The sequence below is a fragment of the Anolis carolinensis genome, chromosome 3 (assembly GCF_035594765.1).
Source record: "Anolis carolinensis isolate JA03-04 chromosome 3, rAnoCar3.1.pri, whole genome shotgun sequence".
NCBI lineage: Eukaryota > Metazoa > Chordata > Lepidosauria > Squamata > Dactyloidae > Anolis > Anolis carolinensis.
In genome coordinates this window covers 212,665,493-212,692,339 of record NC_085843.1, presented here as the reverse complement: position 1 = coordinate 212,692,339, position 26,847 = coordinate 212,665,493, and the positions used below count along the sequence as shown (strand labels likewise).

General features: G+C 37.1%; 1 protein-coding gene across 12 annotated transcripts in view; it reads left to right on the top strand.

Moving 5' to 3' along the window:
* pcdh15 (protocadherin related 15) overlaps positions 1 to 26,847 on the top strand; it is a 1,032,943-nt gene that overhangs the window by 935,578 nt on the left and 70,518 nt on the right. For all 12 annotated transcript variants that reach the window (XR_010005016.1, XM_062977492.1, XM_062977488.1 and 9 more), the window contains 3 exons: positions 3,942 to 4,069; positions 20,103 to 20,318; positions 22,151 to 22,239. Coding sequence is in view for 11 of the 12 variants with exons in the window: in XM_062977492.1 (XP_062833562.1) it covers positions 3,942 to 4,069; positions 20,103 to 20,318; positions 22,151 to 22,239 (433 nt within the window). In the remaining variant the exon portion in view is untranslated. The remainder of the gene's footprint in view (positions 1 to 3,941; positions 4,070 to 20,102; positions 20,319 to 22,150; positions 22,240 to 26,847) is intronic.

Sequence of the window (26,847 nt, the reverse complement as noted above, 5' to 3'; positions counted from 1 at the left end):
GTGATTCCATACAAATACACAACACTAATAATAATGCAGTTCCCTTATTATTCGCTATTCTTTAACATGACAAAAATGACTTGATGCATTCAGCGACATGGGTCTGTTTGACTGTTTTTTCTTCCTTTTGAGATGTGTTCCGATGCATCTTGTAAATAATATAGTTATCTAACATAATAATTCTCTATATATATAGTTAGTCATTCATAGTTCTCCTAAAATAGTATAAGAGCCTAATTAGAAGCAATGACTCCACAAATGCTTTAATCTCTCTCTCTTTGAAATCATTCTCACTTGAATAGTATGTTTTAGTTAGAAAGCAGGGTATTACTATACATGCAAATCCCATCCTGCTATCCATTTCTACTTCTATTCTTCTAATACTTTAAATTAATTGCTTAAGAAATAACAACAACAACAACAACAAAAACAACAACAACAACAACAACAACAACAACAAAAACAACTTTTATAATGGTCCATATACCCATCAGTAAATGAACAGTCATTTATAAGTTCTCCCATCCCAGGAAAAATTCATTGTACCAGATAAATCTACATTATTTCAAGTAATCCCCCTATTGAATGTTTGTTTGTTTCTCAACCTTGTTGCCACTGTGAGGAATTTTGCCACTGTAAGAGTCACCCTATGGCACTTGTCCTCTAAAAGATATCTAACTATCTCCTGCGGGGGGCGGCTGATCATGTGAGACAAGACTGGTTATAGGAGTTGGTTATGTTGCACTATATAGTAGCGGCACTGCAGTTTCTCAAGTTGCTCCTGACATGAAAAATGCGGCACTGCAATAAAATGTGTTCTATTGTTTCTACTTCATTTCCTTCATAAGGGCATAGTCTTTGAGAGTAAGGAATTCCAGACAGTCTGCCTCTTAGCAGCTCTGAGGTAAATACATTTAATCTTGCCTTTGTAAAGGAACTGTGGTATTTAATCACTGTAAGCTGTTTAGGTATTCATACATCTGAAATGGCTCTCTGTATGATAAGTTTAGGGCTCTGGGGGAGCAAGTTGAGTTTGAGTGGGCTCTAAGATGTCCCAGGGCAATATCCCGCAACCTTTGCTTCAGGGATTCTTGTGCCATTTTGAATTCCAAATGGAGCAAAGGGGATGCGGACAGTTCAATTGAGTCTGCTTTCCATTCAGTCCTCCTCGCTCAGAGTGGTTTGGAATAAAAAGGAGCAATAAAGTTGAATGTCATTTGGATACTGATCTAAAGCTTGACAACAAAAAGATCTTGAACAGAGACTGTCATGCGCAGGGGCTCAATCAGACTATCCTAATGTGCTAGCCCAGTTCTCTGGTATTGCTAAATGGCCTTACTTCTTGCCCCATGGTACCATACTTTGGTTGTATATGAGCTTTTGTGCAAATCCCCTCCCCCATTCTGAAAGTTTGAAGTGGTTCCCCCAAGATTTATTCACTGCTCATGAGAGCTTTCAGCTAAAATCTGTTGGTGTTTTCCACAGAATTATAGAATAGTGAAGTTGGAAGCAGTCTTAAGGGGCATCTTTTCCAACAACCTGCCATTTAGGAATACACTACACAGTCAAAATACCCTTGGCAGATGGTCATCCATGTTCTGTTTAAAATCCTCCAAAGAAAGAGACTCTTACTGTCAGAATGTTCTCCTAATGTTTAGGTGGAATCTCTTATCCTGTGATTCGAATCCATTGCTCTGTGGCTTAATATTTGGAGCAGCACAAATTGAACTTGTTCCAACTTCAGTATAACATCCTTTCAAATATTTATACATGGCTACCAAGTCCCCCCTTTAACCTGCTCTTCTCCAGGCTAAAAATATCCAGCTCTCTAAGCTTTCCTCACCGGGAATGGCTTCCAGACCTTTGATCAGTTTGCTTGCCCTCCTCCATATACGTTTCCCTACACCCCCCAGCTGCCACCTTTTGAATCTGGACTTGCCCATGCATGCAATACAACCTCTGAGCACATCTTGAAAGTAAATTCCTCTTCCAGGCTAGGAGGCACTCTCCATCTTTGTTATAAAATGATCAACATGTGTTTACACTGTGTTGACAGATTAAAAAGTGGGTTTCCTCTTGAATTGTTAATGTTTTTATTATGGGAAGAGTGAGAAAGAATATATTTAAGCTGTGCCTTTTCCCATAAAAGAGCATATCTACACCATTTCTTTAACAAAAACAGAATCTAAGTAACTATAAAGGAATGGAATAACTATATATTCTACCGGGGCCTCCGGTTATAAATAAAGCACAAGTCATAGTGTGTGTGTGTATATATATATACACTTTTCCCTATGGGTGGACTTTGGAAAACATAATGTTGTTGATGCTCCTGCCAATATAGAAAGTGATATGTTTCCATTTCAGTTTACAGCTATGGAATCCTTTTCGGAACATTACTCAGAAAGGAACAGGGTCAAAATAATCTAGGAGATGGTTATGAAGAAAAGATACTCCTTATATAGCAAGATAAAACAGCCATAACTTGCTGTCATGAAAAAGAATCAGCTCTGAAAGGAAGTCATTACTCACTGGCAAATGGGATTTCTTTCAGCAAACTGACTTTTCACTGTTTTCAATAATGCGTCAACTTCTCTGATTATGGAGTCAGAAAGAGATGTGATGGTGACATTTTTGGTTTTTGTTGTTTTTTAAAGATTTCTACCTGCCTTTTCACATTGAAAGCTAAGGCTTTGTGCATTTGTGATCCAAGGTTGCCAGAAATAAAAATCCTTTCAGATGTAAGATACTTATTATGTGGTCTGTGATGAGTTTGGTGTCAATTGTATTAATACGATTGCTCAGTCTAGAGGGGAGCTTGCAGTTGTTAACACAAGAGGAGATTTCATTTTATAAATTGTAGAGTTTGGGGTTGTGTAGTTCAATCTCTTACCCTAATATTTTACATAAGAGACAAATATTCTAATCTGTCTAGTAAGACCTTCTTATTACCAAAGCCAAAAACTTAAATCATTTTTAGTTTCTGTGAATTCTGCCACATTTATTCTTTACATCAGCCCTCTGCTTTTTTACTTTGTGATGGAGAGTCAGCTCTACAGCCCTTTCTCTTTCCTGCACCCCGGTCAGATGAAATAAATTCTGTATGTCTAGAGAGGCAGTGTTTTGAAACCCTTTCTTTTCTCAGAAGGAATTGCAGTTACTAGCTTACTTCATTACTTGCAGCAAGTTAGACCATGTGTGAAGTCATTAAAACAACTTGACATCACGGATGCCTGCAATGGTAGCAACTATTGACTACCATGGCATCAGGGGTACACAAGATAGAGAGGCCACATAGAGTCCATTTGTGGCTAATCAACTTTATTAAGACATCCCACAAATGCCATCCTACTGTTTTCAATCCCGAGTGGGCCAGAAAGACCCTATAGATTTGAAATAATGTTAAAATTTCAAATGACTGACAACAAACATGACAGATCTCACACAAAATGGCTCCACTGAAATGTCAACAAAAAGTTTCTTCTTATGCTATTTGATGGAGGGGGTAGAAGTTTCCACCCAATCCCTAATCTGCCAAGGGGCAATACCATATTTTTGCCTGTTGGCAACCACTGCTTGTTGCTGTCCTGAAAACAATTGGCAGGCTGACATCCAAAGGTTGAAAGACTAACACTTGGACATAGACCACCAGTTTGTATAGTACTACTCTCTGTGTTTGAAAATGCTTTCAAGTATTCAGTCAGCCATCCCATGAATTTCATAGTGGTTTCTTAAGAAAGGAATACTCAGAGGTGGTTTTTCCAGTTCATTCCTCTAAAATACAGCTTACACCACTTAGTATTCTACATATCATTTAACCTATGTAGGCCTTTAGAAATAAGATTTTAATGCAGTAGATTGATTTTCTTCCATTTATGTGGCCCTCTTCACAATTGCCCATAACATTTACTGTACTCAAAGTTTCTCTTTTTTATATTTAGGTAATACTGCCAAGGTGTTCATTGAAGTACAAGATGAAAATGACCATGCTCCCCTTTTCACAAGAAAGCTCTACATAGGAGGTGTGTCTGAAGATGCAAGAATGTTTTCTTCTGTGATGAAAGTAAAGGTGAGAATTATGCACGAATGAAGCGCCAAACATTCCTCCATCCCGGGACGTATTTTCACTTAGAGGCTTTACAATTGCAACTCCATCAAAATCAGGCAGACTTAAACAAAAGTAATGGCTGTTCTCAGATTGCAGAAAGGAGCCATCCATTAATGGAATACCTTCTACAGACCAGATTCACATGATTTGGATCAGTGGTTCCCAATCTTTGGTCCTCCAGGTGTTTTGGACTTCAGCTCCCATAATTCCTCACAGCTGGTAAACTGGCTGGCATTTCTGAAAGTTGAAGTCCAAAACAACTGGAAGACCAAAGGTTGGGAACCACTCGTTTAGATGATTTATTTGCTCTTCTCCGGTTCTTTTATAGACAGCACAGGAATTCAAGCCATCCCACCTATGATGACATGTGTGATAGACTTCAAATTAATGCAGTTTCAGTTATGGCTATGTATATCTAACCGTCTGGATTTTAGAATACATAATTCACAAAGTGCAGGAAGGCAATGTTAGTTTATATTAAAAATACCAAATACATTAGTGTCTACCAAAGGCTCTTGAGAAGGTGTAGTGGATTCTGTGGGAGGGAATATCAACCCAAATTAGGTGGAGTCTCCATGCACTATTACAGGATCCTCCAGACTGATCAATAGTTGTAACAGTTATTTCTTTTTCCATCTCCATTTATAACCTAAGTATATTTATATTTTGGCCCATGTTTGTTATTATATGTAATGGATATTAGAGCTTCTCCCAATCAACACATTGCTCTTTTTCCCAACTGAAATGTGGTTAAGATTTGCCATAGATTCATTTTCCTCCATGGAGTGTTTTTGAGATTTTTTTTTTAAAAGATATTTTAAAGATGTTTTTAAATTGTTAGATTTTTAGCCTTTCTTGTAAGCCGCCACGAGCCCTAGGGGAGTGGCGGCATATATGTTGAAATAATAAATAAATAAATAAATCTTCTCGATTCTCTCCATGAACTTGGTACTTCCCACCATATGGTCTTTCTCCAGTATCCATGTTCCCAATCTCACACGTTATTTTGTTATTCCTGGTTTCATATATGTAGTTGAGAGAGATTATGTGGGGTGCATGTATGATTTTTGTATCATCATCGGGGCCAGCCCCACCATGGAGGCCACGTGAGGCCACCGCCTTGGGCGCAGGTCCCGGGGGGGCGCCGTCAGGCTGGGCAGGAGGCGGGGCACCGCCCTGACAGTGCCCCGCCTCCCGCCCAGTGCGCCCTGGCCTGGCTGGCCTTGCCCAGCCGGCTGCCGGCTGGGTAAGGCCAGCCAGGCCACAAGGCTTGCCCGGCCAGCTGCCACAAGGCCAGGGCGCACTGGGCGAGAGGCGGGGCACCGTCAGGGCAGTGCCCCACCCCCCCACCCAGCGTGCCCTGGCCCCGCCTCCCACGCTGCGTGGGAGGCGGGGCCAGGGCACACTGGGCGGGAGGCGGGGCCAGGGCACGGGAGGCGGCGCCGGTGGGGGGAGGCGCTTTTCAGCACCCCCGCTTAACATTGAAATTTATCTCCGGCCGGCCCTGATCGTCATAATGATGAAATGATTAAAAATTATACCAGTTTAGCAACATAACTCTAAAAAGGGGGCATAAATTTATCCTCATTCCCCATTTTGCACATTATCTCTATTTGCTAGTTCTATTTTTTTTTAAAAAAAACATATTGCTAAACTAAAGCTATGTCAGCTTAGCATTAAATTCTAAAATGAAATGGGGACGAAATGTCCAGCCACATATCTGGAAATGGATTAAAGACATGCCGGTCAGTAGGAAACTCCGGGAATTGTCACATCACCATTCAAACATGAAGAGTAGAATCTCTCAAAAGCTTCCCACAGTTTACTGAGCCAATTCTCCAGTAGCATAAGCGTACTATTGGGGGTACTGAAAATTTCTGCTCTCTAAAGATTTCCTTGAATATTTTAATACGTACAGAAGAGGCATGTAGTTGCCCTATAATTAGCACCACAGTTTTGTGGCCATGTAATTGGGTTGTTGTGCATTTGCCAGGCTATATGGCCATGCTCCAGAAGCATTCGGAAAATGCACAACAACCAAGTGAAAGCCTTCAACAACACATTGGTCATGTAATTGTTTTTTCTGTATGCCAGGATGTAGCAAATGGAAAATGAAAAATTATTGTACAAATTAGGATGTTTAATAGGTTTTTAAAGAGTGAAACTGAATTTTTAAAAAGGAAAATGTGACCACAGTCTTTGGTGTTTCATAAAATCCAATATCCTTTTGGGGGTACTTTGCTGTCTTCATTATCTTGTATTTTTTGTACTGCTAGCTCGGGAAAAAGTGCAAACAGCTGACCACTTTGTAAAAAATGTCCATGGAAGTTTGATTTACCAAGAATTCTCTCTTATTTAATCCTCATTTTGAACGTCTCTTAGAAATCTAATGAAGAAAGACAGGCATTTATTAAAGATAGCAGGGGCAGCCAGTGGATTCAGTACTGTCTGTGTTTGCCTCTCCATTTACTGTTACCCAACTGCAACTACTCCAAGTTGAACATGAACATTTTCTAGTGCCAAACCCTGTTTCAGCACCTGCTGCAGAGCTCTTGTTCAACTAGGAGCAGTTTAAGAAAGAACAGTGGTTAAAGAGAGAGTTTGAAGACACCAAGAAGTCCAAATTCTTATCTCCCTGCCCAAGTTATAAAATCCTTGGGTGGAGAACTTGCTTTCAGCCTCACTACATTCACAGGTATGTTTAGTAAGTGTACATGAGGGACCCTTCTTGTAGTAGCTTACAGACTGTGGAATTCTTTCCTATGACACGACTGTCTCCTTCCTTGCTCTCTTTTCACTGGCAGATAGCAACGTTTTTATTTGAACAGGCATTTGGTTGACTACCAGGCTATGCAGTAAACTCTTTTAGTGGGGTGTGTCTACTGCATTTTTAAAAATAATTGTCATATGTTTCAAAATATTTTACATTGTGGTTCTAATATAATGGTTTATTTCTTTTAAAACTTTTCTATCATACATTTTGTTCTTTGATGTATCTTTTTTAATTCATGGTGTGATCCACCTTGGGGTCAATATTATCAGAAAGACAATGCATCTAAAGTGGAAGAAAGAAATATATTTAATGTTCCCATTGTAATGAGTCCACAAGCCACCTTTGAAAGAGATCCATTATTTTCCCTCAGGGCAGTCCTTCTCAGTGTCAATGCAGAAATTTTGCTTTTCAACAAGTTGTATGGTAAAAAAGTAGAATCCACACCATCCTTTCTGGTAACTGTCAGAGACTGACGACCTGCTAGAATGATACAAAGATACCTAGAGAGCTATGAAACTAGCTAATCAAGAATCATTGTGGTTTAAGATTGGACAAAGATATTAGTATTATTTTCATCAGTTCATAATCATCAAATTTGACTTTAGCTATTATCAAAATATTTAAGGGGAAAAAGTTATGAGCAATATAAAGCATCACTTTTCAAGACTAAAAAAATACAGTAAGGTCTGTTCCAGTTCTGCTTTTTAAATTTAAAAATAGTATGCAAAATATTCCTGTGATAAGTCACAAGGACATCAGGCATTTGGAAATTGTGTTCATAAACTGAATAACTCTATGCTTTTTACTTAGTCATAATTGTGCATATTGATAGAAACAATATCTACCAGTGTGTGGATATTGAAGATTGTGATTATTTGTCTCTGCTATTATTATCATGCTTTGTAAAGCTTTTACAGTTTAAAATAACTTCAGCAGCTACATACTAGCAATGTCTAATTTCTGATCTTTTAATTTTGGACAACATTATAATTTATAAAAAAAATATTAAAAGTAAAGTTGAAAACTGTGGGAGTTCAACCCCACACTGCCCAAGCCTCCAGTCCCGTCATAGGAATATTCAAAGTTAAAGCAAAAGTTGAAAATGCAATGACTTAGGGCTGTTTACAGACAACGGCTATGTCTTTGTGTGATATATGATGTTTTATTAGTGGAGGGTCAACTTTGATGTTTTATGCTTTTTTTTATCGAGGGCATTGAACTGTTGCAAACACTGTGAACCGCCTTGAGTCCCCTTCGGGATTGAGAAGGACGGTATATAAATACCACAAATAAATGTATCTATTTCTTTTCTCCTCTCTGTTTCTGCTCTCATTCTAATTGGTTGTGTAGAATTTATACTTTGCAGGTGCATGCCTTGACTTTCTACTTTTACTTCTTGGTGTGTGCTGTGTGTATTGAGACCTCTCTCTGCTTGTGTGTCAGGAGAGGTGTAGTGCTTGGATTTTTCCCTCTCTTTGAACCCTTGAAGAGATGGGATTAGTTAGAGTAGCTAGGACCCAGTTCCTTACTATTATGAAATGTAGATATTATTTTTGTAAATAAATCTTTTGTGATTTTAAAGATTGAACTCTGGATCTTTGCCTCCTAAGCTCTAAATTCTTTATAGCCACATGGCACTTCATGCTCTGCTTGCTGTGAGCTGAATGCTCAACCATAAGTATCCTGTTTTTCATATTTTGGATGCTCCTGTATTTTTTGAGTAGTTTTCGCTAACACTCACCAGAAAATCCTAACAGCCATAAAATGACATTTACTTTGGGTTTAAAATATCGCACATCATGTTTGTGTTAAACTAAAAAACTACGGTATATAAGTTAAATCCATCCATGTAAAGATACTTTGCAAGTACTGGCCATTTCTGTAAATGGGTAGCAAAGAACTACATGCAATTTCTCTTTATAACTGCATGTTGTAAAAAACCATGATTTGATAAGCATTATGGAAAATTATTGTTAAAACACATTGCAGTGGTTATGTAATTAAACCAGGCTTATTTTTTATTTGATAAGGCAAGGGAAACAATGTTCTCAGAAAAAAACAGTTATACGTTCTCTTAAAATCACAATTGCCCCAGTTGGACAAAGTAGCAAGTATTAGCCTAAGTTTTTCAGCTAGTGTCACTTTGACTGTGAAGTTTAAAAATTGCATTAACTTCCTTGTTTAATGAATTAATTGCATACTTATCGTTAGTTAGTTTTAATCCTTGCATTTGAATATAAAAGAAACATTCCATTGTAAATGAAACAGGGAAAACTCGTAATTAGATGTGCACACTTTATAATAAGATGCAACAGAAGAAGCACTTGATCTTTTAAAAGAGGAGAAGGGATACAGACTTTCTTAAAATACAAATGTTTCCTCCTTATTGCTATTCCTAGGAGTTTCTCAGCAGTAAGGCAGCAGGCCACTGACAATGATAAATCTGAGTGAAAAACTACCACACATTTCTGAATTGGATTTTAACTCTTCAGAAGCCTTGTGCACTTTGAACTGAACTGCTAATCTTCAAGGGGCACATATTTAAATTTCAAAAATTTAATTTAAAAACAGCATGTGAAGCCTGTCTCACATCCACTATCCATGGATTTCCAGGACTGATTTGGCTAAACTAACTGGCTAGAGATTCTGCCTCACCACTCCATGCTGAATCTACAATCTTGGCCCCGTCTACATTGCCATATAATGCAATTTGAACTGCATTATATGAGTCTACACTGGCCACATAATGCAATTTCAAATTGCATTATACGACAGCATAAATGGGGCCCTTGTTGGAAGCAAACAACTATGCCAAACAATAGAATTCAGTCAAGAGTTCTTTAGCAAGAATTTTTTTCTGTAATAGATTGATAAAGCATGTGAACAGCACTGTTTTCAGACAGAACATAGGACCCAGAGGAATACTGTACTATGAATTCAAAATAGATTTGATAAAATAATGAAAATCAAATATTTGTATGAATGAAGCATCAGATGTTGCAGCTTCCGCCTTCAGTAATGATTTGAGTTGGAATGGAAATAACAAATAGCTTTCCAATCTCACTAATGTGATCTAAGTATGGAATTCAAAGGATGCTGCTCCTAAATTTGTCTCCTAAATTAAGGCCATATGCTAAGGTATTGAGCCCAATCCAGAATTTCTCTTCTTCCCCCCCCCCCCCCCAAGCATGGCTGAATCATTGTTTTTGTTTTTAATAGGAAATATGTTGGAGAGTCCCTCAGTATTAATGTTTTCCAGCAGGCTCTTCCAACTTGTTTGGCCCGATTACTGATTTATAATCCTTCTGCAAAGATCAGTGGTGTTTTTTCTAACATGCTGCATGTTGTTTTTGGCACACTGGTTTTCAACCACAAACAGGACCAATCATGTTTCCTTTAACTAGATGTATTTTACCTATGCTTCTGCTTTTCAAAGTTGTTATTTTGTGCAGATACGCTCAAGTGAAGCAACACTTTGGCACAGAGTGATGTAATTCAGGATTGATTTCAGCTGTCACTAGCAGCTTCTTTAGGATAGGTGGGTGAGGGACAGCAGCAACAGAAGACTTATTAATTGGTGTAAAAATTGTAGTGAATTAGCTGTCAAGGGGAAGCTCTCTTTGATTACCAAGTACAAACTGGGAGCTGAAGGATGAAGAGACATAGCTTTCCCATATTCCTCACCACACTTTTTTTTTTTAAAAAAAAAAAACCTTTAAAGGTCTCCACCACATTTAGGGTTGTAGAGCACAATTTTATGGAGGATGCTTAATCTGTTTTAGGGCTGGAGAGGAGTTATTTCCAAGTGGAAGTGTTAAAATACCACTTCATAATATGTGCCAGCTTTTGGAAAGGTCTAGTCCCACTTTGCCCTAGAATAGACCAGACCACAAATTTGGTAATATTGCCCCCCCTTATGCACCGTAGCAGGCATTGGGGGTGGGGTCAGGGAAAAGGGTATACCACACTGAGGAATCATATGAAGCCCTACTTTTGATAAGGAAAATGGAGAAGCTTCCCACAAGGATGGTAAAACATCAAACATCTGGGCGGCCCCCAGGCAACGTCCTTGCAGATGACCAATTCTCTCACACCAGAAGCTACTTGCAGTTTCTCAAGTCGCTCCCGGCATGAAAAAAAAAACCCCTTTGATACAGATAATTGATGCAAGAAATATAATACAGTATAATAATACTCTTTGTTGGATTGTTTCTTCATATACCACCTTTCTAAAATGGCATACAACAGTTTAAAATGAAATAGAATTAAAAAGATTGGTTTGAGTTAAAACACAAATCAAATTTCTATTTAAAAAACACTAGATGAAATGCAGGTTAAATGAAGTATTTAAAAACACAAAAAATAATATAAAAGAACAACATTCCCCTTTAAAAATGTGCTCTGTTGCATCACATTAAAGCCAACAACTTCTTAAATTAAAAAAAAGTCTTTACTTACTGGCAGAAAGACAGCCAGGAGGAGTCCCACTAGATCTAGTGTTCAATAGCCTGGGAGAAACCTTGAAGAATACTCTTTACTATGTCTTCCTCCAAAGATCGTATTACTTAGGTGGGGTAGAGAAAAGCAGGGTAGAAATAGGATAAATAAATAAATAAATAAATAATGATATACAGTCATGTCAAATCATCATTTGGAATATTTGCATCAGAGCCCCAGGCAGCTCTTCTGTCCTTCAGGCTCAGGAATAACACTAGTGAAGAAAACAATTATTTTTCTTCATGTCATACAGTAACATGGTGACTACCATTACAATTTACTTCTAATGAAGGTAGTGTTTCCTTCACTGTGTCCTCCCAGTTCCAGTTAACTGTCTGCACTCATTGCCAAGTTAGGTAATATGTTAAATGCATATGTGCATTTAAAATGTTTTTTTTTTCCCTCAGGCAAGAGAAATGAACTGCTCTTTGTTTTAGAACAGTGGTTCCCAACCTTTGGGCCTCCAGGTGTTTTGGACTTCAACTTCCAGAAATCCCAGCCAGCTTACCAGTTGTTACGAACTGTGGGAGCTGAAGTTCAAAATACATGGAGGCCCAAAGTTTGGGAACCACTGTTCTAGAAGGATTGTTGCTCTTGGCCTCAATAGCAGTATTGTTTTCCCGTTCTTTACCAGGCCATTCTGTGTGCATTATTTTTAAAACCACACTAACATCAATCAATATAGGCAAGTGCATGTGTCCAATTTGATAGTCAGTCTCTCCACTTCATCACCAGAGACATCTGACTATAGTATAGAGTGCCTGTATAAGGGATAGGCAGAGCAGGAAAACGTAGATACCTGAAATTTATCCAGACTCCGATAGATCTTTTTTTATAGAAGTGTATAAAAATGTATGGAGCCCCCAGTGGCACAGTGGGTTAAACCACTGAGCTGCTGAACTTGCTGACTGAAAGGCCGGTGGTTTGAATCCAGGAAGCTGGCTGAGCTCCCACTGTTAGCCCCAACTTCTGCCAACCTAGCAGTTCGAAAACATGCCAATGTGAGTAGATCAATAGGTACCACACTGGCGGGAAGGTAATGGTGCTCTATGAAGTCATGCCAGCCACATGATCTTGGAGGTGTCTACGGACAACACCAACTATTTGGCTTAGAAATGGAGATGAGCACCAACCCTTAGAGTTAAACATGACTAGACTAAATGTCGGGAAAACTTTTACCTTTACCTATAAAAATGTCTATTAATTGTTTTAAATGAAATAGTTACTCATCTTTCAAATAGATCACATTGTCCTCCTGCACTGTTTGGCGTTAAAATATGCTAGTTTATCAAACCAAAAATAAAATCCCAACTTCTGTGTCAGTTGTTGCTTTGCCTTCCAATTTGGAAATCTACCCGCTCCCTCCAAGAATCTCAGAGAAAGACTTCCAAAATATTGAGCACCCTTGACTTCAATAAAGAATGGAAATATAGGTGCACTTCAACATTCAAGTACAAATAAGCAGTGGATTTGTAACTCTGCTATGCACTGGAACACAAGACATAGGAAAAAATATGAGATATTCTGAATTGAGTTTTAAAGTAAGGGTCTCTCTTGAAGGTTTACAATATTACATTTCTTTTTATAGGTCAAGACTCAAATTGTCCAGGGATAGGGCTAGTGCTATAAACCACAAATAGGACATCTCTCTCCTATTTTAGTTAGAAAAAGTAAAGAAAATAAAAGAGTAACCAAAACTTTATTCTTGGTGTAAGCAGAATTGTGACAAATGTACAAGGGAGATGTGCTGAGCAAGAAAGGTGTCGTTTTCACATTGTCTCTTTTCCAGGAGATTTGTACTTCAGAGACTGAAGAGAAATGTTGAGGAAAGGCAAAACAAAACCATGTAACCCAGAATTTAAAAGAACTAGGAAAAAACAAGACAAAGTGAAATGACATGATAGAGGAGTAAAGCCATTAATAATGGAGAAAATGAAAGCTGGTATCACAAGGGCTGCCTGCATTGGGCAATGCCTCCAGGTAGCTGGGAGTGCTAATCAACAACTTCCCTGTGAATGGAGCAGTGAGTGAATCCACTCTAAAGTTTAATCTGAATTTTAAAGGAACCTTCCAGCATACTGAATGCTATACACAAAATAGATTAAGGACCATGATAACGTATTTAAAGCCTGGAATTAAGGATTGCTCTGTGACATGGAAACCACAAACTGCCACTGGGTATTGATTATAACCAAAAGATGGGAGTTGCTTTCACTTGCAGTAGGACCCCTTGAAATCATTGAACTTGTTCTCAATTACCATGGCCAATTTAAGGTCAATTTATATTTTTAAATTGACAAATGTTACTTAAAAAACAACAACTAAGTTTCCTAACCTGCCTTTCCATATTTTGCTGTCTCTTTCTTTGACTTAACATGAGAAAAAGAACATTAGCCCTTTTTAAGTTAATGTTTAGCAAAATCAACTGCGGGTTAAAGAGCTGGGCATGTTCAGCCTGCAGACGAGAAGGCTGAGAGGAGACATGATAGCCATGTATAAATATCTGAGGGGAAATCATAGGGAGGAGGGAGCAAGATTGTTTTCTGCTGCCCTGCAGACTAGGATGCGGGACAATGGCTTTAAACTACAGGAAAGGAGATTCCACCTGAACATCAGGAAGAACTTCCTCACTGTGAGAGCTGTTCAGCAATGGAACTCTCTGCCCCAGAATGTGGTGGAGGCTCCTCCTTTGGAGGTTTTTAAGCAGAGGCTGGATGGCCATCTTTTGGGCGTGCTTTGAATGCGATTTCCTGCTTCTTGGTAGGGGGTTGGACTGGATGGCCCATGGGGTCTCTTCCAACTCTATTATTTTATGATTCTATGATTCTATTATTCTAACTTATCTAATTGGTGCAAAACGAGGCTAATGCAAAACACACTTCAAATCACAATATACAGTGTTCACGATCATTAGTTCTGGATGACCTGGTTGTTACACTTATACATTTTAGTGAGGTGATCTCCTGCTGTTAGCCCCAGCTTCTGCCAACCTATCAGTTCAAAAACATGCAAATGCGAGTAGATCAATAGGCACCACTCTTGGGCTTGGTGTACTGTTGGGCTTGGTTCCCCATGTAAGCTGATATTTGCTATAGATATGTGTGCCTTTGTCAGAGATTCTTGAAAAATGTATTCAATCTAAATGGAAAACATCCAATAAGTTGTACCAAAATTATTTCCTGTTATCTAAAAGATTATAACATAATTATATGTGGAAGGAATTTTGGGCTCTAATATGTCTAGAAATATAGTAATAACCAGTAACACAGTTTTTATTTGATCCCTGTTGCTGAATAGTATTACTTCTTTAAATGAAACACAAAACAAAAAATTCACATTTCTTCTTGAAAGCTCTTAGTTTTAAAGGAACAATAATCAGCTATAGTCTAAAATGATTTAAAATATATATTGAGATTGAAATTCCCTGATTGTACAGTGGCCAAAAATGCCGCCTGAAACAATAAAAGGGGGAAATTTAGTTATGCTTATAGCAAAGAAGGATATGGTAGATCCATTATGTGGAGAAGATGGCAAAATACTAAAAGATCAGAGAAAATGTTAAACTCCTCAAACCTTATTTTCCTTGGTCTTCTCCCTAAAATAAAACAGTGCTCACTCTGGATAAAATGGAGCAGATGATAAAGTAGGGGAAATAGAGCACAGAATAGTTTGATATTGTTCTGAGTAGAACTTCAATATATAAAAAATGAGCACAGTCGTCATTCTTAACAACAATGAATGTGAGTAAATGCACTCAGGCATATATAGTTGAGGGTGAAGACTAAAATAGTAAGGTTTAACAAAAGAAACTTTTTTAAAGGGGGAAAAGGAAATTGTAGTAGAAATACCACATTTTGAACTTTGAGCAGGACCATTAAATAATTTTGGAAGAATCTCTGGCTTCATGAAATAGTACCTGATTTTGCAATAAAAATGTTACAAAAAGTTATAAAGTGGTACAGTTTATCGGTGTCACTTTAGAAACATATTACACAATTTCTTGACTTTTATTGGATTTCTACGTATTACTGTACTGACCCATTGCCCTGTTTTTCTTGGACTCAGCAAAATATTGAAGACTGCTGAAGAGTTATCACTTTTTTCACACTTTTTTTTTTAAAAAAAGTTGAAATCAAACTACCTACTCAAAGGAGAAGTATAACTGTCATTGGTTCTTCTGGGTATTCCAGCTTTCCCTATAATGGTCATTCTTAATTTTCTATTCTACATAAACACTATTAGAACAGATGGCAAATTCAGATGTTCCCTGTTCAAATTTTCTGGCAAAATATAATAGCTGTTAAAACAAGATCTCCTTTCTCCCTGAGGGAATTGACAGTTTTATATGTATCCCCCCCCCCGCTTTTTTTTTAGAGCGACATCTGCTAAACTTAGCATTTTAATGCTTTGATGTTAATGTCCTGTCTCACACATAGTTGTCTGTAAATTTGTCCCCACATTTAAATTGCCATTATATGCTTCTTCTTTTCTTGCATCAACACTAGTAAAACACCCCTTGTTTTCATCCTTTTTTTTCCATTATCTTAATATGTCACTGCCATAACATGTTGTCATCCTACTACAAATTTCTGAGGTTTTTTACAGTAATCTTATGCATGAAAAAGGATAAATATTCTACACATACAATCAACCGCAGTCTACCAAGAAGAGAAACTAATCAATATATTGCATTATTATTTCTTAAATGATAATTGGATGTGTCACTGTATTTTATACTCCTTTCAAACGATGTACTCCAGAAACCAATCTTTTTCTGCGGATAATGATTAGCTTTCCATACCAAAGCCTTATCATCATTTTCTTGTTTATCCAATTGTGTTATCATTATTGCATCTTTTAAAAAAAAACCAAGTTGGTTAGTACATTATTAAGGAAGCATGGTGGTAGTAGCTGCTGTCTCTGCAGTAGCTTTAATGAGCAGCATTGGAGTGATCTTTCTTTACATTTGCTTCACTATGGATCATGCTGTCGAGTCGCTATGTATCATACTTTAAAATAGCTATGTGGCTTCTGATCACTTGTGTCTCACAAGTGATTGTAAGTGCACAATACCAATAGCCTAGAGCAAATTACATAAAGACTCCCTTTAAGTATTTTTATCCCTAGTTAGTCCAGTGCTCGTAAAATTCTAAGTTCTTAACAATGGTTAACCAGTTGAGCTGTAGAATCACATGCTACTTCATCCAGTTTCCTATTTGACATAAATTCATCTCAACCTCAAGGTTTAGAATAATTTATTAGTACTCATTGTTATCTTAAATATTTATTTATTTACCATATTTGTACCCCACCATTTTCAACCCCAAGGGGGACTCAGAATTGCTTCATTTGCATATGGTTATGTTTCAGTAGCTTTACCCAAGAGCTCACTATGTGGTTCATTCCAGTAGCCTATTGAAACAGGTAATTTACAAAATAACACTGATTAGAAAAGCAATGGGTTTATTATCCATTCCTGGTCACACAATTTTTTTTTTCACCCATTAAGCTACTTACATACACACTCATTCAAAGATAGGGAACAACAAAAGGAGAGAGAAAAATATTTTTTTGACTGCAAGCCTCTGTCTTTAGGCACTGTCTTGCCTTGTAAGGGCTGCATTTTAAAATATAAGAGATGTAAGATGATTTGATTTGTCATTGTGAATAAGACCTTCATTTCAGAATGTGTAGTGATTTGGAAAGGGGGGATTCAATGTTACAAGATAGATGATATAATCCAAGTCCAGTTCTGTTTTGCCATGACAATCCAGTGATTGTCATGGCAAACAGATTGATTGTGTGCTTATGCAAATTATGTTAATGTATCAGTTTTCATTATTCGGAATAGTTGGCCATCCAGATCACAACTGCTTCCAGCCATTGGTCCATATTTTTTTCAGTCCAAAGCTTGCAGAATGAGCTTCAAGAGATAATTGCCAATGAATTTAATGACAGTGGCTGCAATTCCAAACAGTAGATAATTTGTCAGCATTCACAAAAAGTGGTAAATTGCCTTACATTTTCTGTTTATTTTTCTAATAGAAAACCCTTACATTGTGCCAGACAAAGTTCACAGAAGGTTTAAAGCAAGTTGTTGGATATTATGAAAACCCCTTTTAAAGGAAAATTTACAGAAGGTCTTTTCAATCAAGACTTTATTATGGTCCATGACCAGCACAGAGATGGGCACAAATGCCCTGGGATGAGAAAACACAGTTCCCTAGAGAGGCTGTCATAAAAAAGATTAGAAAACAGTACTGTTTAAAGTCATGGTTAGCAAAGCAGTTACGGAACCAAGGGGGGGAAGTCTGATAGGAGGGATCAAAATCCTAGGGGAGCACTAGAGGGAGAGGAAGGGGCACATTACAACTCCAGCAACACCTCATCTGCAACAGGTTGCTCCAGCTGCGCACCCGTCAGAGTGCTGCCCTGCAGGGTCTATCATAATCTGTCATATTTTAAGTTCTGCAACACAGAACTTAGCAGCAGGGTGGTATAAATTTTTCTGGTGCATCCTGGGTATTTAAGAAGACATGGAGATATTAAATTAGTTCAAATGTCTCTGTAGAACATGCATTGAAGGAGCACATGTTCGGTTGTTTCTGTGTGTCCGGACTCACATGGGCATAATCTCTCCTTGAAGGGGGTCTTTCGATATCTCCCCTCCAATACAGCCAATGGGAGGGCATGGCATCTAGGCAGGGTGAAAGCCCTTCAGTGTTTAAGCACCTCCAGGTCTGTTAGAAGGTCTGTTGCACATACAACGTTTGCTACTTGACACTTTGGGCTATAGCCTTTGATTACAATCATTGAGTATTTAAATGTGCTTAAATTTAGGAATTTTGTTAAGTCCCAATGCATGTAAATAGGCAGAATGTCTTCCCTCTCTCTTTTAAGTTCTGATTGAGCCATAACAGGAAACCATATATTCCAGTTACATAATTATTGAGTTGAGAGGCGCCTTAGGCTCAGGTATTCCCTTTGCCCTCACTTTAACAACTTCAAGGTAATGAGTAGAAGCTGTCCTTTCTAATTTCAAAAAGATCACAGTGCGAGTTTATTTAAATCATTTATGGGCAGGTCACTGGTGTTTCTGGACTCATTAGTTCCAAAAGAAATTATTGGGACCAGCAGGATGTGTTGTGATGAATTTCCAGATGTGAATATGAACATTAGGATGACATGTGGCTTATATTTTAACAAATGTTATATGTCCATTCTAAAAGTTTAAACTCCCTATTTAGAACATGTCTAAACCTGATTGTAAATCTGAACCCAGAAGTGCAAGCTACTTCTAATTATCACAGGGTTGAGTTTTTTGCACAAAGGGCATATATCATCTTCCTCATAACAGCATTGTGAGATGAACAAAAAGAAAGATATATTGTCATTAGGATTAATTACTGTTTTTTTTCTTTTCTTTTCCCTGACAATCATATCACAACCCTTGAGGCATCATATATCTTCTTTTAATGAAGTGACAAAATTATTTACCTTCAAGACAAATTATAGAGATAATAAACAAGGCTTGTATTAAAAAGGATTTGAATGGGTTATATCATAGGCAAAGTTGTGTTTCCCACTAGTGGTCCTAAAGCAGTTGAATGTGATCCACAAATGTGCACACATATATCTTGAATTTAAAGATCTTTGAATGAATGATCAGTCAGAAATCATGATGAAATTCAAATGAATAGGTGCTAGTGCTGAAATCTTTACAGCTCAATCAACTGACAACTCGGATGGATACAGCAATCTATTTTATGTGATTATTTATATGTTCATATTTCCTCTTTCCACATTCATCTGAAAAATCTGGGAATTTCCATGCTGCATGAGTGAAATGAAAGTGCATGTACTTCCTTGAAAATATACATTTTAAAACATACTATCTTCTAAAATATGTATATTTAAGCACATTTTCTCCTAAAGCAAACACCTTATATTTATTTGATACATTGTTGAGTCAAGAACTATATTCCAAAATTTGGGGAATTTCAAAACTCAAAGTTTAACCAATTTTATTATTGCAAGTTGGTTGAGGAAGTGATAATCTGGACAGTTCATATAAGAATTAAAAGTTTGACTCTTTAAGTGTTCCTGATGCCAGCCTATGCGTTCCAAATACTTTCTTCTTAAATGGGCAGTACTTTTTATGTCACCTTTCAATATGCAAAAATGGAAATATCATAGAGCTTATAGTATTATATGACAATAACCCATTTAATCAGTAATCTATAAAACATTTCTAGAAAGTTGCAAAAGATCCATGTTATTGAAAGTCATAATTAAGCCAAAGCTAATGCAGTTATACTGCACCAATTTCTATGGAACGAACTTAGGCATGTGCTCACCTCTTCCATTAAAATCACTGGAACTTTAAGTTATTATTTTTGGTTGAATAATTCCCTAGGTCTGTAGGTACAAGTGAAAGTTGCCCCACAATTTTAAGCTATGTGCTCTAGAGAACATACAAAAATGAAATTTCTACCATATCATTTGCAATTTTCCACTTGTTGCTATTTTGATGGTCAATTTTACACGATACTAATAAAAAATAACTATCAGATGTCTCTTATATAGTAGAAGGTTGCATTTATTATTTTACTATACATAAGTAACAGTAATTACTAAATGGATTAAAAATATCAAAGTATATTTTTCTTAATCACATGTTTATCTCAGTAGTTTTTCTGTTTTGTTTCATTATTTTTTACTTAGGCCAGTGATAGAGACACTGGAAACTACAGCGCTATGCAGTACCGACTCATCATCCCTCCAATCAAGGATGGCAAAGAAGGCTTCGTCATTGAGCCCTATTCAGGGCTTATCAAAACTGCAATGCTCTTCAAAAATATGCGACGATCTTATTTCAAGTTTCAGGTCATTGCAACCGACAACTATGGGAAAGGACTGAGTAACAAATCAGATGTACTTGTAAGTACAGAAATATGTGTTTTGATGTGTACTTCTGTTGCAGGAGAAGTCAGTACTTTTTCTCTACTCACAGTTGTTTCTTGAAGTTTCATGTGTTTTGGACTACATTAGGTAGATCTTCTGATGCCATTGCTGTAGGCGGTTGTGACTAATTAAAGCAAACCCAGCTTTCCTAGTTATGTGCAGTGACACATCAATCGACTCTGCTGTCTTGTTGTGACTGCAAAAATGAGAAGCTTATCAGTCACTAAATGCTGGCAGATAGGTTGCATACAGAGGCTATTTATCATGTGGAAGTGAGCTCGTCCCCTAGCAGGCATATACCCTACATGGTATACCCATCATCACATCAAGTTCCCCTCCCCTACATTTGTGAATTTCTGAGGACTGAGTTCAGTTTTGAACATGGTCTCTCCTTCCTTTCTAGCCTTTCTTCCCCTGAAGTTTGGCTGTGTCCCTTCCGCTGTGTTTGAAGGACAATGGAAGCAGTGTCACACCCCTTTTAATCATTCACATTGAAATCAGCATTGATCATGTGATGCTAAATCATACACAGAAATCCCAGACAGAATATAAGTGTCACTGTTTTACAATATGTTGATTGTGCATTGATTGGGGCAATTTAAAAGTGCTTACCTTTGACTGACTCAAACCCCTATTATCACTTGTTTCTCAAGAAAATGAAACATGATAAGCAGCAAACCATTAGGAAAGTAACTGAGTATAGCACAAGCATAATCAATTTTTCCAGTTGGGTTTTACAGATAGTATTTATAAGCAATAAGTAAGTAATAGTTTAAGCTGAGAAACATTACTGTTGAATTGTCCTTCCTAATCAGTTCTTTATCCTTACCTGGCAGAAACAATGTCTGTTTAGTGGAGTAAGGGTATAGATTTGTTACTTTCCCTAAATGTGTATATATATTTCAAGAAGAAAAAGCACAAAGTGATATAATATTTGTTATAATTGACTTCCCGAAACATTTAATAGAAAATTCTGTTTTTATCAAGACCGTGACAGTTTGGAATCTGAAGTAACTTCTCTTTTTACAGCCTGAACAAAGTTCTCAACTGTATTTTCTCACATGAAAAGGAGATCGTTCTCTTAGTTTTTTTTCTCCACTCACAAATGTGAATGCCAGCAGGAAAAAGCAATTCTCTGTGTGACAGAGGAAGTCACAAATTTCCTCTTTTTGTTAACTCATTCTCATGTACATTTCCAAAATCACTCAAGCCACATTCCTTACCTCACATTATCATTTCCAGTTGTATCATACCATTTTGGAGAAGAAGCAAACACATTTTGATTACTTCTTCAAATGTATGAACTCTCACTGTTCCTGCTTCAAAAGAACAAAATACAAGCATGCTGTTGACCTTACTATTACAGGTTGTCCTTTCTGTTCTGTTTTGAAAAAAGTCCTTGAGGGTAAGCAATGACTACTTCAATCTTAAAAACAAGTCAATGGCTTTGACAATCAGTTTCATGGTCTAAATTGTGTACACATTGACAATTGTTTCCATTAAACTAACATGAGTAATCTGAACAGTTAATTTGCAGATAAGTGTCTTCATTATGAAATTATGGCTTCTCTATACTGAGATGTGTTCTAGTCAAATTTAAACCTTTTAAAATCTTGTCAACTTAAATACAAGAACACAAGAACTATGATCCAGCTGTATCTTGCTTGGCAAGTTTCTCCATTCTGGTTCAAATCAACAGCAGTTACATCTGTGGATGAATAACTTCACAAGATATTTATTTGTTTCTTTTTCTGAGATAAAAATATACAATTTGGAATGTCAACTGCATTTTGCTTATCTGTTTCCAGGTCTCTGTGGTCAATCAATTGGATATGCAAGTCATTGTCTCAAATGTTCCTCCTACTATTGTGGAACAGCACAAGGATGAACTGATAGGGTAATGAGCATTTTTTCACTCTGTAAATAAATTTTGTAATGGAAAAATGATAAAATATTAGAAGTTATTTATGACTGAAAGTGTTTTTATTGTATACTGGTCTGAAATGTCAATAATAGGAAAATAATGTCTACCTAAGAAGTAGGATGAGAGAGAAACTGACACCATAAATTTCCACATTATCACATAAGAGTGCACGTTTGTAGTTGTTTAACATTCAGTGAGCATACTGCTTATCACATGACATCATTGCATATCAATGTCATTCCAGGGTTCCCCCTGTTGTTAGAATGAATCTTTTCAGAGCTGCTGCCACAATGTTGGATGAATCTATGTAGTGGTATGGGCATGTTGTGAGCATAACTTTTCTCTACTCCCCTTCTCTGTTACCAAGCTGTAGCCATTCAGTTTTCAACAGATGGATGGGATCTACAACTGTGTTGCTATTAGTTGCCCCTTTTGCTCCATTAACCCACAATTTTTATTTTATTAAAATAATTATTTTAACTGTGCAGTTTTGAAGATCTTTCCTGGCATGATTCTGATTTTTTTGTTCGTGTATAAGAATTCCTTTCATGTGAGATATACTGCAGGAATATTTTTGGAAAAGCTACTGCTTTGTGTGTTCAGCTACATTTATACACATGCGAACAGCATTGATTTGTCAAAAAGAATTACCTTTTGAAATTGGGTGTACATCTTTAGTTCTACTATGGTGTACTGAATGCTAATTGACAAACATTATCACTGATTATAACCCCCAAACTTCTGTTGTTGTGGAATCAACACCCCAAAAACCAGGTTTGAAAGTGATAACTACACCATCTCCAGCAGGATAAGCTAATTTATATAAGGCTGGGATTTGGAATACATTGCCATCTACTGGAGTCAACAATGCATCCATATTTAGTATGATGGGAGGTACTGAGAGATGAACGCATGCATGGGAAACCAGAAAAGTAGCACTACTTAACTGTGAAATTACATATCAACAAAAATGAAATGGCAGATTCTCGCACTATATCTTGAAATTGTGCAGATGCAAAAATTAAGAGACATGATCTAGGAAGGGCAAAGCATAGGTGGGGAGGAATAGACTATGACGTGGTGCAGAAAGCAGATAGGAAGATCTGTGTTAATAAGCATTATTAGGGGACTGTGTAGAAGGAAGAAGGGCAATGTTTGTTCCCATTTTTACTGAGAATAGGATGGCAACCCTAATAGATGCTAAAAGGACATGGTGTGATAATGTTCCTTGAAGATCTTGCTGGCCTTGCATGATAAATCTTTCAGAAAATTAATTATATTTAAAAAGCAAAAACTAAACATACTGTTGTATTTTTGGAAGAGCAGATATACTGTAAGATTAATTATAATTTGGACAAGAAAAAGGTACCATTCAGTGTTAGAAGTTATCTTCTAGATTCCCTATCCCCATTCCTTTTTATAGTAGTATACTATTTGCAAGGCGAAAGAGCCTTGCAAAAATAAAACAGATCATGATCTTAACTTACAGCTCCCACATACTGAAACAAATCCTCAGTGATTAATGAAGTGAAATCCTTGTTGATTAATATACTGATAAAACCAATTAAAGCTGATAATGCTGACTTCAAAGTTTTAGGTTTTATTATTTATTTCTGTGCCAAACATTATTTTATTCATTCTCCTGCAGAGCAACAATACATTAAACCGTATAAAATATAAATTAATTTAGGTTGGCATCTCTGAAAGTGCTTATTATAAAAACAGCTATGATGGCCTTTTTCCTTTTTTCCAATATAGATCAGTACTTTCAGACACTGTAGCCAGATATTTAAAGCTCTTTTTGGCTCTTAAGTTGCTGGTATAAAAGTACATACTGAGGAGTGTTCCACTATAGAAATTAAACTACTTCTTCTCCTCAATCAATTTTTAAAACACATAACATTTCATAAGACATTTCCTTATGAACATTTTCCCTGACAACATGCTCAAAATCAACTAGGATGCATCTACACTGTATAATTAATGCAGTTTGATAGCATATTAACTGTCACGGGAACTAAATCATGGTTTGATTAATTAGAGTTTGATGAGGCATCAACACTCCTTGGCAGAGGAGGATGAAGACCTTGTAGGAAATACAGATCCCATGATTGCATAGAATCGAGCCATAACAGTTTATGTCAGACTTCATTAATTCTATAGCATAGTTGTATTCGATGCTATGGCTTTAAAACAAATTTGAGAAATACAGCCTAGAGATATAATTCTTTCTACATTTCTTCCCCTTGTGCAAGAAAGTTACCAAACCCATATAATTTTTAAGTTATTTCCAGTTGAATTTTTTTCTCTGCAAATAAATTATGAATGTTTGTGCCTATTATGTCCTGAAGGTAAGCTTTCTGCACATAAAATATTTTTGCACAGAAAGCTGGTTTCTGACCACAGTTCTTATTGTCAGTGCAAGATATGAGATTGTTAGCACATGAAATTTATGAATGCATTTTCAAAATACAAAACATTCTTGCTCATCAGCGTCTCCAGACACTCAAGAAAATGTCCAAGTACCACTCTTAGCACTACTCGTTTGGGAGGATGTATGGGGCAACTGTTGTGTACTTATTCATACTACTGTCACCCTTTAAAAATAACTGAGTGTCTATGTTTATACAGCAAGCTGCTGTGTGTTATTTATGTATTTAATTTAATTTATACAGTAATTTCATATAAGATTTTTTAAAGCAGCATCCAAAACTTAAGGGAAAGTAAAACTTAACATTGATAAAGCAACAACAGCTGTTGTTGCTGCTGTGTTCCTACAAGTTGTCGCTGACCTATGATTACCCCCCAGAACAAACCTATCACAGGGTTTTCTTGGTAAAATTTGTTCAGGAAAGGTTTGCCATTGCCTTACTCTGAGGCTGATAGAGTGACTTGCCCAAGGTCATCCAATGAGTCTCATGACAGAGCAGGGATTTATGCCATGGTCTTGAGAGTCATAATCCAATGCTCAAACACTACACCACACTTTTTCCTAATAGTAATGTTATTGACATTCAAAACACTCACAGTCCAAGATTTAGCCAATTTGAAAAGAAATGCCATCAACACAAAGATTAAACATACTATTTTCTATTAAAAATGTACCAACATTTAAAATAACACATTTTTTTAGGAGTCTCCATCCTCTAAAGCCATTGAAAACAAAATATATCATAACAAATGAGTCATAAAATGGGGCAATCATTTGAAGAGAAAACTCTGCTACTTATCACTAATTATGTCACAGGAGAGTCCACTAATTTAAGGCACTTGTTTAACATTCCAGGCAGCAAGCACAATAGCAATAAAGGTGTCATTTTAGTAATGTAAAATACTGTGTTTTGTGTAGTCAGGAAACACCAAGTCCCTCAACAGCAAAGTTCAACCTTTAGGGAAGAGATGAGAGAATGTGTGTAGAATCAAATGACTAACAAATACCATTTAATTGCATACAAAGCTGGTTATATGAAACAATCTCCAGACAGTGCCCGCATCTTGATGTACGTGTTTCCATCAATGACTCCAACTTTTGCAGAGTCTTAGTTAGAAGCTTTGAATAAATCAGAACAGCTGTTCAGTGCAGAGGGGACAAAAAGAATGAAAGACCAAATTCCATGCTAAAAACTGTAGTCTTTCGTAATTTGATTCAAAACCCCTATGTTCATGCATTCACCCACAAATAGATGAAGGGAGAAAGAAGAAGGAAGAAAAAGAAGAAAGGAATAGAAAGAAGGAAGAAAGGGAGAATAGGCGGGAATTGAGAGAGAGTACATCTACACTGACTACTTAGATTGGATGGGCCCCACATCAGCTGAGATAATTCAGGGAAGGCTCCCTTAACACTGCCTTGCCACACATTAACCAAAGTTGAAGAGTAGTCAAAATTCTGGCCCAGAAATTGGTCTATCCCCCAATTTTGGATCAGTCTCAACAAAAGTTCCAGAACTGGCCACAACTGTTTTCCTGGACTAAGATAGTCTAGGGACATGAGATGGCAGTTGCTATCCTCTCCTGTCCTCTGATTGGAAAAGGGAGAGGGCAGAGAAGAGGAGTTTCTCCTCTCTCCCCTCCCTTGCCATCTTGTTACTCTGAACAACATCACTGCAGGTTATGGTCAACAGATAAGATCTATGTTACAGCAAGAGACCACCATGACCCGGAGGATGGGAGGGACCAGAAAGAGCAATCAACCCCTTCCCACCTCCACAATAGCTGGGGGAGTGTTTTTCTAACCCATTCTGAAGTTAATCTGGTGTACGCTAAACCAGATCAGCCTCAATTTATTTGGTCAGTCTAGACCAGTGGTTCTCAAAGTGTGGAGCCCTTGGGTTGGACTTGATGGTCCCTGGGATTCCTCCTCCTCCTCCTGTTGTTGTTATTATTATTATTATTATTATTATTATTATTATTATTATTATTATTATTATTATCATTCTTGCAAAGGCTAGATAGCCATCTGTTGGGGGTGTTTTGATTATGCTTTTACCTGCATGGCAAAAGAAAGATGGACTGGATGGCCCCTGGGGTGTTCCACTGAAATACTATGAAGTTTATGTTGGTCAAAAAGTGTGTGTGTGTGTG